At 39.2% G+C, this 17,065-nt stretch overlaps 1 protein-coding gene across 1 annotated transcript; it reads right to left on the bottom strand.

Annotated features, from left to right (window-relative positions):
• Window positions 1-801: 801 nt before the first annotated feature.
• On the bottom strand, window positions 802-5,463 carry pofut1 (protein O-fucosyltransferase 1). Its single transcript, XM_008412853.3, has 7 exons — window positions 5,277-5,463; window positions 4,886-5,007; window positions 4,076-4,258; window positions 3,046-3,158; window positions 2,737-2,929; window positions 2,304-2,546; window positions 802-1,415 (listed from the first exon to the last, which is right to left on the bottom strand). Exons 1-7 carry the CDS (start codon window positions 5,413-5,415, stop codon window positions 1,215-1,217), a joined length of 1,194 nt encoding a protein of 397 aa, XP_008411075.1. The 5' UTR covers window positions 5,416-5,463; the 3' UTR covers window positions 802-1,214.
• Between the last annotated feature and the right edge of the window lie 11,602 nt (window positions 5,464-17,065).

Below are 17,065 nucleotides of genomic sequence, written 5' to 3'. Positions count from 1 at the left end.
CATGTTTTCTACAAACTAAAAAGTGAGATTAGATTAAATGAGATTAAAGTAGCCCCTCCCATTGTTTCAAAGATGCTTAAAAGGATGGGTCAAAGGTTAGTCAGCTTCCCCATATTAAAGGGTGACAACTCTTTAATATGGGGTAGAATTATTGGTCAGATTTCTAATTCTGAATGACACTAACTACAGATAAGCTTTTTTTTATTTAGCTTTTATTTCAAGAGGGAAAAGTACATTGCAATGGATATTTGCTTTTAAAGTGAGGAATTCCTGATCATTGATTTGATAAATGGATATAGCTTCAACATGCTGGTGATCAGCTAGCATGTTTTTGTTTTGTTAGGACTGTTGGGATATTGCTGGGCTGTTTGACATTTTTTTTTCTTTTCTAAAACCTTTAATATCTTGGCATGCACAAATATTTGACCTTATTTGTTTTGAAGAATAGGGCCCTGGGGCTTTCTTCTGGGGTTTAGCTTTGGCTCGCTTCCATTATTTTAACTCTCCCTACGCATGCAAATGGATGTAGAACTGATTTTTCTAGAGCTAATGCTACATAACCAATATGCTGGCCATTAACTTTCAGCAGCTAAAACCTTATCAGCTGATGGGATCTACTTATTAAATAAAATTTGACAGTCTCTTTGAAAAACATGTGACTGGAATGGTTTTTCTTTAGATACATGAGTCGGGAAAATTGAGGCGCTTGTTTGAAACGTTGGTAAAATCTTCTTGGTTTCGTCTCAGGAAATCAGCTGATGAAACTGAACTTTGAGCTTTAAATGAATGTGATGAAAAAAACATTCTTAGAATACTGATTTATTGATTGAAAAAGGTTAATTACAAATTCTTTTCATAATGGTGTGAACTCAAAACTTGAATGAGTCTTGAAGGATGCTGTCCTCAGCGTTCCAAGTAGTGCTTGGTCCTGGTTAATCCCGCTTTTCTCTGCATAAAAAGCAGACGATCATCATGGACAGAGGTTCACTAAGCCTCTAAGATGTGTTAAAAATAAATGAGCAGCAGCAGAAACATGGTGAAAAGGTTCAGTCAGAGCTGGAAAACATGTCAAACAGTTCCCAGGGAAGCAGCTCCAATTCCCAGCCTTTCTTCCTCATTTTAGCTCAGAGTAAAACCGGATCTGCCTCTCCGAGTCACTTCACATAAAACATCCTCATGATCCGTCTTACTATTCCATTGAACGTGTCCCCAGCTCAGAGTTCTTGTTTGGGTTCGTTCTTTGTGTTGGTCGGCATCTCAAAACCAAAGAAAGAGGAGGACAGGCCGCGGACGTCTCGTTCTCTCTTCACGAATGCAGAGAAGGAGGAGACGCAGTTCCCAATGAAGTGGTCCGCCTGTCCCAAGATGTACAGGTCAGTTTGGGCCAAGTCCGGCTGCAGGCTCACCACCTTCACCTGCAGAGAACCCCAGAGAGAGCTGATGTTAAGAGCAGGAGGGACTAAAGCCAGGCTGGCGCTGAAAGACAAACTGACAATGATGTCAGAGCATCCAAGAAAAGACTACAAATATGGAGGAGACTGAATCCTTCCAGGGTTTAAGTATAATTTAAGTTTCACTGATTTTTGTGGTACTACTTTAAAAATATTTGCAATATTTTTTTCTTATCAAATCCTTTCCAAAATCTACAAATGGAAGAAGAAAAAAAATAAGCAGATTGCACACACACATTTTTATTCTTTTGTGAACTTAAAAAGCTCAGTTTTTGTTTCTTGCAACATCGCTGAAAGTGATATGAAGTAAGGCTAAGTCAATAGTGTAGAAGTATGACTGCCACCTGCTGGTGGGAGTTGGCATCACCCAACCCCAGTCTTGACAACTTTTGTGGAATATTTAGATTAGCATCAATAAATCGTTTATTTTGCATGGGACCGGTTCAATGTTACTGTAGGATACATTTTTGCATTGCTTATTGTTATGAGCTTTAGAATTAATCATGCAGCAGGAAGTTCCACTAGCTGTTTTAAGTCGGTTCTGATTTCTTCACTTCCTAGTTGAGATGCTGAATGTGCAGCTGGAAGGATTTTTTTCCCCCTCATTTTTGGCCAGTTTTGATGCAAAACCGTGGAAACGAGGGATTGTTTTTTACAATCGAACAGCTGATTAGCGTCTCAAACTCAAGTAATTCTTGAACTACAACCCCAAATCAAAGAGAGGTGGAAGAGGAGGATCATGGATGCCCCACCAATCGCATCCCGACTTTGTGTCTCTGCTTGGCTTCTGTACAAACAGACAGATATTTAAAGAGGAGCAGAGCTACTAACAACTGCTGCTTGACCACCCACCTTGCCCTTAAAGAGCTTCTCAATGTCTCTGCTGTGGGACTCGGAGTCGGTGGCGATGTAGACGGAGCGAGCAGCGGTCTTCCTCACCCAGCGCTGCACGGTCCGGCTGATCTCCTTCAGGTTGGGCAGGCAGGCGCTCATGGGAAGGGGCGGGGCCGTCTGGCGATTGTAGCCAACGCACTGTGGCGACGCCATGAAGTGAGGCCCTGTGTCGCCGCTCTCCAGCAGCCGGCAGGCGTTTTGCTGGAGGAGAAGCAGGAAGAGGCCAGGTTCAGAACGGGACCTGCTGCGGGTCTGACAGATATTAGGCCTGCGATATATCAGGAAACCATGTGCATACGTCTATATTTTCCTTCATCACATTCTCTCCTCCACTGTTACCAATATGTATGAACTGTAAGCCTGATCTACAGAACCTCTCCCATCATCTGACCCAGTCGATGCCGATCCTCAGGTGGATGCCCACATACGGTCTGACCAGCAGGGCAGCAATGTGCTCCTCTCCTTCCTTCACCATGTTGGCTGACCACACCACGTAGCGCTGCAGACCCACGTGCTCCTCCACCACTGGGAACTGGGCCGGCGCGCCGGGCAGCGCCAGGACCGGGTGCTCAGAGGCCGGGAACCTGTTCCAACACGGGGAAATCAAAATGCATGTAGCTAAAACTAACGATTAGATTGATCCGGAGCGGCTCTAATACACTACCGATGATTTTGTCCTCGTGTACAACAAAGCTCTTACTTCTTGATCCACTGAGGTTGGTGATAAGCGCTGAAGGAAATCCCTCCGAACAGGATGGACTGGTCAAACTCCACGCCCACGTAGTCCCAGAACGGCCCGAAAGGATTTCCGTCCTGGAAACGGAGCAGAAGCGTGAGTCCAGGGTTTACTAGGGAGGCACCCAAATGGACATTTGGGTCGATACCAGTAACCCTAATGTCGTATAAGCCTGATAGGCTTATACGACAATGCAGGCTTTATTTGTGCATTGTTTATTTGTTAGGTTGTGTTTTAATACACTAATAACAATCATAGCAAAGACGGGTTAAAGAGTCTCTGGTGAAACGGTTATATGCACAAAGGCAACAGAGTATGTGAACACAGGGAGGCTGAAGTCGTATGTCTTTTTATTCACAGGATCTCTGTAAGCACTTCCTGTTTCTACCGTCAGACAGGCTAACAACTTCAGCGAATAAAGTCACAAGTCATGGATAAAGGATAAAAAAAATTTTGGACGCTTTAATTAGGATGAAACAGCTGAAGCAAAAAAAAAAAGATTGGATTTTTATTCTTATGTTTGCCTTTTTTAAGACTTTATAGTTTGTGTTTTAGCATTGCCAGTAATGCAACAAGGTGGAATTAAACAGGTTGTTCATACCAGCCCAATTTTAATTACTGGACCAAGACTGATATGTTAGAAAATGACTAACATTGGTCGATACTGATGCCGACACAGCAGGAGGCGGAGCCTTTTCAAACATTCCAGTGTTTTACAGGGACTTTTTGTGGCAAACCAACACAAAGCATTGGATATTGTGGGCTGAAAGGAAAATTATATATGCTTTTATAAACATATAATAAAAATGTGCATTGTGCTTATGTGCCCCAGTTACTATGATACACCAAAATAAATGCAGCTCAGCTACAGAAGTCACAAAAGTAGCAAACACAGTCCTCTTGTTTTGAATTTACTCTCTGTATAAATGTACCTGTTCTGTGATGGATTATAGATCAATCTATCAGCTGGGATTCAGTATCCATGACCTCTGACCTTCATAGGGCACGTCTTCTTGTCTGCGCTCCGCTGTGCTGCGGTCTCAAAGCAGTAGGCCTTCCTCTGGCCTCGGGGCCAGTATTTGGGAGCGAGCTCCTCCATGAAGTCCTCCAAGCTGACCACACGGTGGTAGGCAGAGAGCGCCCCCAGCTGGAAGAACTCCCGGTATGGAACATGAACCTGATGAAAAGGAGAAAAGGGAAAAGGAGCATTACGCCACTTCAGACTTTATATTTTAGCCGCATGGCATGACTTTGGTCCCATCAGAGATTTTAGAGAAATTTTATTTTTGAGCCATATTGCCCAGACTTACAAAAGAAATCACAATTGAACCTAAAAATATTTTTAAAATAGTTGACTGGATGAGATTAAAGTTAGACTAAAGCCATCATCACTTAAGCTATGTGACCAGTATATGAGAGGCTTTGCATTAACATGGATTGAAAGGATTTTTGAGAATGAAATTAAAGAATGACAACAAGCTGCACATCTACTGATACCATGATTGAAGATTTCATTTGGTCTGTAGTTTAAGATGGAGCTCATTTCCAATCAGTTGAGCCCATTTCACACAAAACGTATGAAAGTAGTTGGAGTTGTCTCTGAAATTACAGAACAATTTTTTTTATTTTTATGTGTAAGAAGAATTTTATTAAGGCAGGTAGTCAAGCTTTAGAAATAAAGTGATCTGGATGCAAAAGCTCAGAAGGGAGAAGACTTTTGATCTGCTCTAGAAGCCTTACTTGACCTTTGAACAGGAAGTTTGTTCTTCCCTAATCCAAGGTGTAACACTCCAGGAGTTCTTACATTGGTGTAAGGCGGGGTGTGGTGGCGGTACACTATCCAGGGAGGGACCGCTAAGGTTCGGTTCAACATCTTGGCGAAGGCGAGAGATCCCAGGAAGTGGTCCGCCTGGTTCCCGAAGCGACCTGAAGGAGAAGAGCAGGAGGTTTCTCAGCTCCAAGCAGCCGCTGCTCAACATAACCCGTCATTCCTCCATCATTGCGAACAGCTTTTAGCCGGGTCCTGGAAACGCGTCCAGACTGGAGGTATTTAGAAACCACTGGATGAAGACACAGCTTCTAGAATCACTAACCAAACTTTTACACCCCTATGGTTCCAACCTCTGAACTTCTGAATATGAAAAGTTCAATTTCAGCAGCAGAAAACAGTTATGAGGCTGTGAATAAAGAGTTACCCATGCAGGGGCAGTAGAGGACGTAGCCATTTTCATCCCACTTAAGTTCTTCACCAGTACTCAGACAGGCATGAAGGAGAAGAAAAAGAAATCCAAGTTTTCCTCTGAAAGGATCGCCTGCTTGGAATCTGACCGCCATTGCGGTTCATTGCGCTAACGCTGCTTGTTCTGCAGTTCACTGACAGCTGGCAAACTAGGGTTCAGCTCAGTGCTGCCACCGCCTGGTAGACACCAGAACAGATAGCGGGAAAAAATTTATTTCACTCAATTCAATTCGATTCCAAGTCTATTTCTAAATGGAAATAAATACGTTTAGCTTTTTAGTTGCATTTAATAATTTTATTTAAACATCAAACCTATTTTAATAATAGACAAAGGTAACCAGAATGAATAAAATACAGATTTAAAGTAATTATTTTATTTATTAAAGAAAAGAAGCTATCTAAGTTACATGTGTATAGATAATTGGGCCCTAAATCTAATAAATGGTTATTACATCTTGAAGGTAACTGTTTGTCATAATACATTGGAAGGTGTTCAAGCATGAATGACCTGCTTCAGGTCATGCCACAGCTTTTCAAGCAGACTTCTGCTCTTTGACAAGGGCTCTCCAAAACAATTCTTTTTAAATTCAGCCCCAGACCCATCAAACATCCACCACCATGTTGACTGTTGTGGACAATGATGAGAATCATTTTCTTTTCTCCATATTGTGTTAGCGTAGCACTGTCAGAGTTGTTGATTAGGTTATGGAGCGTTATGGTGGTGAAGCCTTAACCACCATTTGTGGATAATGACTCACTTGACAAAATTCAAAGTTGACAGCTAAATCTTGGCAGATAGATGTCAATGACTCATTTGTTCTATATCATTCTTTTGATTGGGGCATGATTTCTGAGACATTTTAGCCTGCTTCGTGTCATGACAGGTTCTTGTTTAATGAATTCTTGATTCCATAGATGAAGCAGTAATTTGCGCTGGCTGTGACAATTGACATTGAAGGAAACCTTAATAGAAATATTAATACAGAATTTAACAAATGGGAATAATTACTTTTTCACAGATGCCTGATGCCTCTTGTATTCATTCATTTTATCTTTCCTTGATATTAAAATTTGCTCCATGATTTAAATTTGATAAAACAGTATAAATCAAATAAATCTGTGAGGTTTTAAACTTTTCAGTGTTCCAGTGGAAATCAAGTGGCTTTCAGATATTCTAAATCAGAATATTCTGAGCTCTAAAGCAAACAGATGAGTTCAGAGGTTTACAGCCAAAGGGTAGAAAGAATAAAATACTATTTGTTGCTTTGATATTTAGACAATCCAGTGTTGATGTACTTGAATGCACCACAAAAGTGCAGCTGCTGGAAAATCCACTCTGGTCAGAAGGACCTTGACAGTACCAGTGTTGTTATCTTTTATACATGGAGCGGGGTAGGCATGTGATGTTTTGGACTAGTTGAATTCTGCAGACAGCTGGATTTGACTTTTCCTCCAGTGTCAGTGACATTTACTCACAGCTTTATGATTATTTTCTGTTTACAGCTAATGAAAAAAAAGACTTTTAAGATTAGAATGAACCAATTCACATTCTATTGTATTTGATGCATTTAAATGAACAATAAATATCACCACAATAATTTATGTAAGTAGTATATATATATATATATATACTACTTACATATGTATCTAGAATTGCAGATACATTCGCAAAGTTAAGAGATAGAAATTAGAAAAGATTACTATGTGAAGCAGAGGTTTTTAAAGTGAGTGCCACGGCACTAGAGGGCGCTAGGGGGGCTTCAGAAAACTAGCAAAGTGAGAGGGGGGAAAATAACAAAAATACAGAAATTGAATCTAATACATTTTTTAAATCAGAATGTTTTCAGCAGCTTTTCTTATCAAATCTATTCATTAATCATTGTGATAAAACACAACTTAATATAATTTATTTAAACGTTCATTTACGTATTGTCATCCTCCTGGCTGCTAGTCAAATTTATCAAGCTGCCTTCTCCTGGAGCTAGCATAGCATTTATGCTAAACAAATGCAACAATTATTTAATAGAGAATAAAAGTGAGAAAGAAAAGCATTCTAAAAGTTGATGTTTTGTTAATATATTTGTGGCTGTTGTTTTATTCAGCTGGACTGAGGGCAATGGTCAAAACTAATTTTGTTTTATATTGGTCAAATCAGGCCTGGTGGATCGATATTGAAGACATAGAAAGCATTTTAGTTTATTTTCTCTTCCAAGTTGTCTTTGTAGTAGTGATCAATAACCTCTACCCCTTCAGACATGCAACACAAGCAGAAGCCTAAAATATCAATGATTAAGACCACCTAGCCTATGTGGACATCCAAAGGTGCTAAAATCTATTCCATATAAAAGGGCCTGAAAAGTATAAACTTCCTGTTGTCTTCTTTGGCGTCTTCACGTGACTGGTACGATATGAAAAAAGTGCTGAAAAACCATCTCTTCCTAGCATAACAGCTTTTGTTGAAAATCATAATTCTTTCCGAAATTGCAGTGCTTCCGTCAAGCACGTTTATTTTCCTTTAATTTATCGAGCTGCACTAGCTGGAAGAACATCCTGTGTACAAATCCTGCATGGTTTTGCATGTTCTCCCTGTGGATATGTGGGTTCTCTCTGGGTACCTTCACTTCCCTTCACTGTCCAAAAACATGACTGTTGGGTAACTGGACTCTCTAACTTGTCTCTGGGTGTGAAAGTGTGTTGATGGACTGCCGACCTATCTAGCCCAATGACTGCTGGAGGTAAGCACTATACCTGCAAGGATAAGTGGGTATAAGTGAGGGATGTTTGAGACTGATTATGTACGATGAACACAATAAACCTCTGAAGTTTTCTATCCTCATCTTCTGATTTCAGCAAAAGGTTCAATAGTGAGAAAGAAAAGAAGAAAATGCATCTGATTTCGTCAAACCAGATTCCTCTCCAGAATCAGATGGAGTCGATCAGTTGAGCGACAAGGACTTGAGTGGGCTGAAGGGCAGTACTTCCAGAACGCTGTCATTATTTGGTCATCAATAGATCTTCACATGTGTGCTCAACATGGCCAGACTCATGGAGCGGGGAAGGCATGGCAACATATGGCCTTAAGGGGTGCGGTCGTGAAACTTTGATTTCAGACGTGTGGACTCTCTGCCAGCCTGCCATGTTTGTCTTGAACCAACTGATAATTGGTTAAATATGTCACATTAAGGAGCTCATTATCCGCTGCTGAGAGGCTGGGCAACACAAGCCCTGTGATCTACACACAATTTGTTGCTGGTAATTTACTCCGAATCAGAGAGGAGAAGAGACATCTTGTTAAGATGTCACAAACTTATAACAACAGGAGGTGAAACAACGAAGAGTAGCATTTTCCTTTAGAGTCCTACAGACTTTTCCTAATCCCTCTACATCCTCCAGCTCAGCCAGTTCACTCCAACATACTCTCCTTTTGTACTCAATCACACACATTTTTTTTTCACTCTTCTTTTTTTCTCTGACGCCCGACAGCTGGCTGCTCTTTCCTTCTTTTCCTGTGTCGTTGTGTGTGTGTGTGTGTGTCTGCTCCTCCCCCATCGCCTGAACACACACTGTTTTTCATTGTTAGCGATGACAGCAATGATAACAATGCAGCGAACCACAACTCACAACCCCAGTATGCAAAAGAGAGTCGGCATGAGAGACGCTTTCTTTCAGGCCGGTATGTTTCTTTGTTTTTTTTTGTTTGTTTTTTTTTTTTTTTCTGGATAGAAACAATTAAATTAAAGGCGGAAAATGTTCTCCTACAGTATCCGTTTCTGCGTCTCTTGACTCACTGCTTGGTGTTCTGACAATTTCATTTCCCTTTTTGACGCTTTAAGTTCCTCATACGCAACACCTCACCTTGTGTGGCAGCAGAGGAAGACGTTTGCAGCTCATTAGGAAATGTGCACACGCACGCACGCACGCACGCACACACACACACACACACACACACACACACACACACACAAGTATATCACTTCTGCTGCCCCTGGTTTTCTGCTGTGAGTGTTAACCTGGTTGCTGTTGGTGCAGGGTAACAGGCCCTCACAGTGGCCTGTAACAAGCCAGCCGAAACCTTTCTGTGTGGTGACTGACAAGCTGGCTTTCGGTTAAACTCAACACTGTCATTTCATACTTTCATCAGAAAACCCCCCCCCAAAAAAACATACTATGTCCTTTTCTGATTTTTGGTACAAAAATTGAGTTTCTGAAGCTTAAATGACAGAGCAAGAAGAGATGAGCTTTCTTGAAAATAATCACAAAAATGAATTCAAACACCAAATTTTAAGGATTTTTTTAAAAGATAATTTGTGTATTGAAGAGAAGACCAACTGAAGGGCTTTTTACAAATGAAACCAGAGGGGTCCAAAGTGTGGCTCGGGGTCCACTTGTGGTTCTTGGATTGAGTTCTGTGGCTCCAACTGCAGTTCAAGACTGACACAAATTTATAGCAGAGGTGCAAATGAACAAATTATTACTGACTTTCAGTATAGTAATTATTACTATAATTAGTATTAGTAATTATTACTTTGACTATATATATATATATGATATATATATTTTTTCGTTTTTACACAACAATTTTGGCACACGTCAAAAAGTTTGGACACACCTGGATTAAACCGTTTTTGTCATAAAAAATTGTTCCACACCAAACTTGCACATATTTAGCTTTGCAACTGACTAACAATTTGCATATATTTGAAATTGCTAGATTTTGATCAGTGTTTTTAATTATGCGTCAAATTACATAAAAAGCCATGAAGCAAATTAATTAAATTCTACCGAAGTAGTGCCAGAGCTTGGAAATAGATTCATGAGCAGTAGCTTGTTTCAATGATTAAATTTCTTCTTAAAATGAGATTCAAAAGCTCCTAAAGTGTAAAGGTTGTTGTTGCAAGAAGATGAATTTTCTATCTCATTAAAACAAGAAACCTAGTCTTAAAAGTGAGAAGTTTTCTTGTTCCAACAAGAACGTATATTGCTGAAACGAGACATTTTCTTTTTATAATGAGTTATTCTCAAATTGTTATAAATAAGAAACTTCTCGTTTCAATGAGTTTCGAATCTCGTTTGAACAAGATACTGTTATTACAACGGGAAAAACTTGTAATATCAAGACGCAAGCCTGTTAAAAAACAAGAAACTTTCTTGTTACAACAAATTTTTAAAATCTCGTTAAAACAAGAACCTTTTCTCATTTAAACAAGATAATGCTTCTAAATTAATTCCCAGTTCTTGGAAGTGAAGCGCTTCCTTATCATTTTAATGACCAATTCAAATGTTTAAATTGTACCTTGTCGCCAATGTTGGCATTAAATTCAAGCTAACTGATATGATTACTCAGTTAATAAGTTACTTTCACAACAAATAATATCTTCTAGCTCAAGTCAAAAACATATCTGCCAGATTCAACAGTTCATAACCTGCACAATATCAGCAGGTATGAAATACATGTAAAAATACAATCAAACTGTGTAATAATGGTTCATCTGACCAACAGATGAAGCGTAGAATGATCAAAGATAGCCTTTATGGATTCAGTGGAGCTAATTTAAATTCCTACCTAACTTTACAGTTTGTTGTTATTTTCTGTCCTGAAATCTCACCTAATTTCTACCTCTAACAGCCACTCCTGTGTATTATTAAAGGGGCAGAATTATGTATTTTCCAGGCACATAATGTCATATTATAACACAATCAAGTTACCTTCTGTTGTTATAAAAAAAATAAACTACATATGTATCAAATATGACATAAGAGAACTTTGACTTTGTAATTTTACAACTTGAACTTGGCCCTCTGTCTCTTTTAAAAACTCCTGCTCATTCTGAAACTCCACGTCCAGGAAATCATCACAACATCACTCCTCTATTAAAAAGGTTGTCAAGCGCTTTGACAACCTTTTTACCGTAATGTGAGTCACATTATTACCACAATCATAAATGGGTTTTATTGCAATTTCATATGAAAGCAACTGTAAATCATCAACGTCATCATCCCAGAATCCTTAACTGTTCCAGTTTCAATCTGTTCAAAAGGTGACCACAAGAGGCAGAGTCATGTCTGCTGTCTGCTGTTATTTTTAGCCCCCCCTCTCCTCATCCCCCTGTGGCGTTACTTCATGACTCTGCTGTTTCACCAGACCGGACTCGGCTCCACCCTTCACCTTATCAACCTGCTGCAGGCTGCTCACATCAGCTGTCTTTAGTGCGATACCCTCACCTCGTCACAGAAAACTCCAGAAAATTCAGCTCAGATAGACCCCCCCCCGCCCCCCCATCCCCCCTGCATCTACACAGGGTTTATCACAGGCCAGCTGCCCGGGGGTTACATCACGGTCAGAGGAAAGGAGACCTTAAAGTCAAGCGTCATCTGAGCAGCGGTCACATGTCCTGAAACATTTCTGTTTGAGTCTCACTGATATGGTTGGTGGGAGGATTCTGAGCAGTCAGTATCTTATCAACAGACAGAATAAAAACATAGAAGTTAGATTGATATTTATGTGGAAAACCTAATCGACTCACAGCAGAGAGGCTTTCCATCTGAAACGCCATTACTGCCAAACTGTTTGATCAAATGTTGCAAAAATCCATTTTATAACTCATCATATCTGAATGTCTTATAAACCATACAGTCATCCCTCCTCCCCCAGAAATGGACTGCTGCATCCAGGGTGCTCAAAGGAGCGTCATCACAGACCCTTCCCCTCCAGCAGCTGTGAGACTTTATAACTACTTCATTTCAAATAACATCCCTGCTGTCATTTGGAGTGCAATAGTAATCAGCTAATATATTATAAATATTGTTAACTTGCATTTTTAATTCTAACGTCGTACACTGCAAAACACAATTTGTAAAATTATTTTTAGTCTAGTTTCTGGTGCAAATATCTTAGCATAATTAAAATAAGACAAAACTAACTTGCGAGTAACTTTACTGCAAGATATAGGAGCTATTTAAGTCAATAATTTCTTAATATTGATAAAAAAAATTCTAGTCTTTACCAGCCTAATCTCTGTGAAAATGTTCAGGGAATGCCACTGACTCACTTGCACATTTTATTTGACATTGTATGCTATTCTTTTTACAGTATTATTTTTCTTATGTTGTAAATTTGCCCTTAGTGTACAGTCTGTTCTTACTTTTCTGATTTTTAAATTTCTTTCCTTAATCTGAATATGTATGCTTCTATTTACCTTTAACACACTGCTGGTGCATCTGAACTTCTCCAAAGTGGGACAATAAAGTATGTTTCTGTTCTATTCTCATATAAAGCCAGGTGGTTTAAAACATCCTGTGGCAAATCACCCACAATTCACAGTTCCTTCTTCCCACCACATCCACAGGGTAAAATTATGTATTAATGCTGGTAATGCTATTTTATAGCACAATCAAGCCTAAAAATGCTGTGTAAATCCAATATGACTTAAAAGAAAATTTACTTTGTAATTTAACACCTTGAAAATGGGGCTTTGGCTTTTTACAAACTCTTTCTCTTTCTGAAACTCTGCCTTCAGGAAGTAGCTCCTCTACTAACCCTTTGACATTTTTTACAAACATTGTACTAAGAAGTAGCTCACACAGTGAACTCAGCAGACATGCAGTTCCCCCAGGTGTTTGCTAATTGTTCCTGGCTAGTCTGAAGGAGCTGAGAGGGGGCAGGGCTGCTCTGTGAGACAGAAGCTCAGAAGCTTGGAAACTGTTGCTCTGAGGAGCATCAACCTGGTCCCACCAGGCTTTCTTTTTTTTGCACAGCTGCCATTGGAGATTAAGGGATTTCTCAAACATGATTCAGAGAATCAAGGCAACACTGCTGATATTTTTTTGATGAAGGAATAACATTATAAGACAATGTACAGCTCAAAAAAGTTGATGTTATGCTGCCTCTTTACATAAAAACAAAGACAACATCTTCTAGGAACTTTGTGTGAGCTGGTTGGTGGACAATTTGCTGAGCGTTTCTGAGGATTACCAAAAGTCACAATAACCGTGCATTACAACCACATTATGTAGGACACCATCTCTGCACACATGAAGGCCAAACCTTGAGACAGATTAGAAAAACGTTACCTCTCTTTCAGCTGAAGGAGAAATCTCTGAGGAATGTCTCCGACACCTTGTTAAGTGTATGCCTTGAAGAATGAAAGCTGTTCAGAACATAACACAGGGTCCAACCACGTAATTAATGATGTAATGATGAAATTAAGAGTCACTTTGTAACCTGTTTGAATCCAGACAGGTCGTCGGTGCAGCAGGACAGAAAGATGCTACATCTCTCTTTGTGTCCTGACAGTTTCTCTTCCAATCTGTTTATCGCCCGCATCTCTGCTAATGTAAACCGCCCGTCTGCTTTAAACAAAGCCCATAAAAACATACACATGGTTACTTCCACCGCCACAGAAACAGAAAGACGGGACTGCTGGGCAATCTGGTGGTGAGGAAATGCACTCCAGATGTGAACAAACTGTCCCTCTTACTAATTGCTATTGTGCTCTAGATGATTATGTTGTGTTTGACAATCAGAGTGATGTTTGATGTTGCTGAACCTGAAGTAGAGATGAACTGACATGGCAGAGTTGCTCCACGCCTGATGCTTCGTTTAGTTTCATTTTGTCTCCTCATCAGAGCCTCTGAAAAGAGAGGGGCTTCCTGTTTGTCACTGTGGCTCCAATCAGACCATGATGAGGCGTACGGGAGATGAAATATGCAGAAACATGGCTGCCGCTCCTGCGTTTGGGATGTTTGTGCATCTGAGAACTTTTCCGGGAAGGTTTGGGGACACGAAAGACACGGAGAAAGGAAGTGGGGATGTGGCATTGGGCTATGTAGTTAAGAATCACTCAGACCACCGAGCTGCGACTGGAACACCAACCAGCCGCGCCGCCATCCACATAAACAACGGGCTCATCAAAGAGGTCTCTCCGTCTCAGTGCTGGAAATGGTTTCACGTCATCCATCTTTAAGCCATCAGTCCCTCTCTTTATCCGTTTATGTTCATCTTCCGTTTAGGGCTGTGGCATCGCTGGAGCTGCAAGGAGAGCAAGACTAAAGACGGCTAGAGAGACTAGGGAGACGACTGGAGGGAAAAAAAACATCAGTGGAACACACAACCCAACTTCTCTCTCACACTTCCTTCTCTCCCTCTTTCCTTCCTTCCTTCCATTCTTATTCGGCATTTCTTCTCACCTTCCTTCCTTTGCAGAATCACCTTTGGATTCAGTTTCAGCATTCATAGCGCCCTCTTCAGGTGAGCCCCCAGAGTTTGCTGCCAGATGACGTAGTTCTGGACTCTGGTGTGGACATCATTACGTTTCCACCACTCTGTTCATTCAGAGCGTTTAACAACCAGCTAGGTGATGTCTGAACCCAGGGTAACTTCAGTCAGCAGGGTCAGGCACAGACAGACACTAGGTGGTGCTAGAGCGTCTTCCCCCTTTTCCTCCAGACAAAAATGTGCCCTTCTGAAATTGTAATTATTATTATTATTATTATTATTATTATTATTATTATTATTATTATTATTATTATTATTATTATATCTAACAGACTTGAGCACATGTCCCCCAAAATGTAGGGAAACACCAGAGGTGCTCTCTGACATCAATCCAGTCAGATATATTCATGAAAAATGCCAAATTATGATTCATTACCACAGATGAGGAAGACATTTTTAAAAAATCAATTAGTTGTTACTTTTTTCTTTTTTTTTTTGCAATCAAACTGATCATTATTCTCATACAGGACCAGTCAGGATTTACAGCTAGTTCCAAATTTCTGCACTGAAAACAGCACAGACCTTCTGTTCAAAGCACTTGTTTTTAACCGTTAGCTAATTGAGACAGAAATAGCACAACTGAAATAATAATAATAATAATAATAATAATAATAATAATAATAATAATAATAATAATAATAATAATAATAATAAAGATCAACCAGTTTGAGAGTTTCTTTCGAGACAAAAATGGAACCTGAGTTTTCAGTGTGTCAAATTGCTTTAAGTTGTTCAGGTTATAATCATAAAGTTTTTTGTTTTTTTTAAGACATAAAACATCAGAATCCTTCTGTCTGTTTTCTAGTACGTCTCTCAACTTTTTCTTTTTTAAATTAAATAATTCTGTCTAGACTAGAACTGTTACTGTGGTGCGGAAAATATCTCTTCATAAGATGACAATTTGGCTGAACATAAAAAAAAACCCAGAATATTTTCAGGATACATGAAGACATATTAATGAGATAATAACTTATTAGGAGGACTGATCAAATTGAACAAGAACTAACTTCATTTATTATTATCTAAACTATTGAGCAGGCCTCAAGTTAGATGTCTTCAAACATTTGATGTCATCTTATTATCAATATATTGTTTATCTTGAGGATAATTTATCTTTAAAATACTATTGAACAAAGGTATATTCACACTAAACCAAGATCTAAATTTTAACTGTTTTGTTCTTCATTTGTTTATGTGATTATCTGAGGTACTATATGAAATAGACCTGCAGCCTATACTCGATATGCAGTGATGTGGAACAAGCAGAACAAAAGGTGAGTACAATCAGCTTCAAGCATTTTATCACATTTTCTGCTTGATGAGTGGTTGGTCATTTTCCTATTTTCTGTTGTCCAAATAACTGAAAGAAAATTAACAAATGAAAATAAATTAGGGGTCAAGTTAATTTATTTTCAAATTTTAAAAACTACTGCAATCAAGGAGAGATTTCTATCTCCCTTTGTTGCTTTCTTTTTTTGTTTCTTTCTCCCTTACTTCCTTTATTTCTTTACTATAAGGCAGATTTTTAATTGACAGTTATCTAAAGACAAACAAATAATGCTGAAATATGTATGAGTCCTGAAATTAAAATAAAATACAATTCAATAAATCTAGAACATCTCTGTCTTATTTGAATGTATTTTTCATCCTTTTAATGACGTATTTTTCCCCCCGGAGGAAAACATCTTAAAACCAAACTTTTCCCACTTACTTTTAACTATTAGTTATCATTTCTTGGCCTGCGGTGAAACAAAAACGTTACCTGACACGTGACCATTTAAAAGTCAAAACAAATTGCGGGTTTTCTGCATGCCGATGTCCACAAATAAGACAGCCGCTTCAGGTGGCTCCAAAACAGAAGATTGACGAAAAAACATGAAAAAAAAAAAAGTTTAATGTTTTCTCTCCATTTTCCCTCCGGTTTGGGAGTTACAAACAAAAGGTAGAACCTGGGGTCTGTCTATGTTCTCCCAGGTAAACCGCTGGTCTCTACACAGAACAACAGCCATACAACCCCGCTCTGTTGCGTTCGTGTGCGGTCGGAAATCTGCATTTTAAGTTTGAGCGACTTTCGGAAAACGTGTGTGATGCAAAGTTATGAGTGAATGTTTGCGTCATTTGTAGGCGTTTTATATTTCAAGGTGAACCACCTGAGAAATTGCATATTTAAAGTCAAGTTTATTTAAGGACAAAAGCAACATAAAACCAGGATCCATGAAGATTCAAACCATTTTTACTTAAGAATGCAAATAAATTAAAACCTGAGATAAAAAATAAAAAAAATTCTTAACAGAACATTTATTTACAAAGACGATATACAATGATAAAAATAAAATAACTCGGGATTTTTTAAAGAAATTCTTATTTTTAAATTTGAGCAGAACTTGAATGCAGCCTGACTGAAGCTTCCCGCTGTTCCCACCTCCCTGTTCTGTCTCCGCATAAACATATTCGCCCTACGGGATCGGAGG

This window comes from Poecilia reticulata, chromosome 7 (assembly GCF_904066995.2).
Source record: "Poecilia reticulata chromosome 7, P_reticulata-male-v2, whole genome shotgun sequence".
NCBI lineage: Eukaryota > Metazoa > Chordata > Actinopteri > Cyprinodontiformes > Poeciliidae > Poecilia > Poecilia reticulata.
This window is presented reverse-complemented; position numbering and strand designations above follow the sequence as displayed.

What these genes read in the sequence shown, in the direction of transcription:
- pofut1 (XM_008412853.3), bottom strand. Translation starts at nt 5,415, where the DNA reads ATGGCGGTCAGATTCCAAGCAGGCGATCCTTTCAGAGGAAAACTTGGA. An exon ending in CCTCTACTGCCCCTGCATGG is followed by an intron (nt 5,008 to 5,276) that starts GTAACTCTTTAT and finishes CTTCTCCTTCAG; the next exon opens with GTCGCTTCGGGAACCAGGCG. An exon ending in CAACCTCAGTGGATCAAGAA is followed by an intron (nt 2,930 to 3,045) that starts GTAAGAGCTTTG and finishes GTGTTGGAACAG; the next exon opens with GTTCCCGGCCTCTGAGCACC.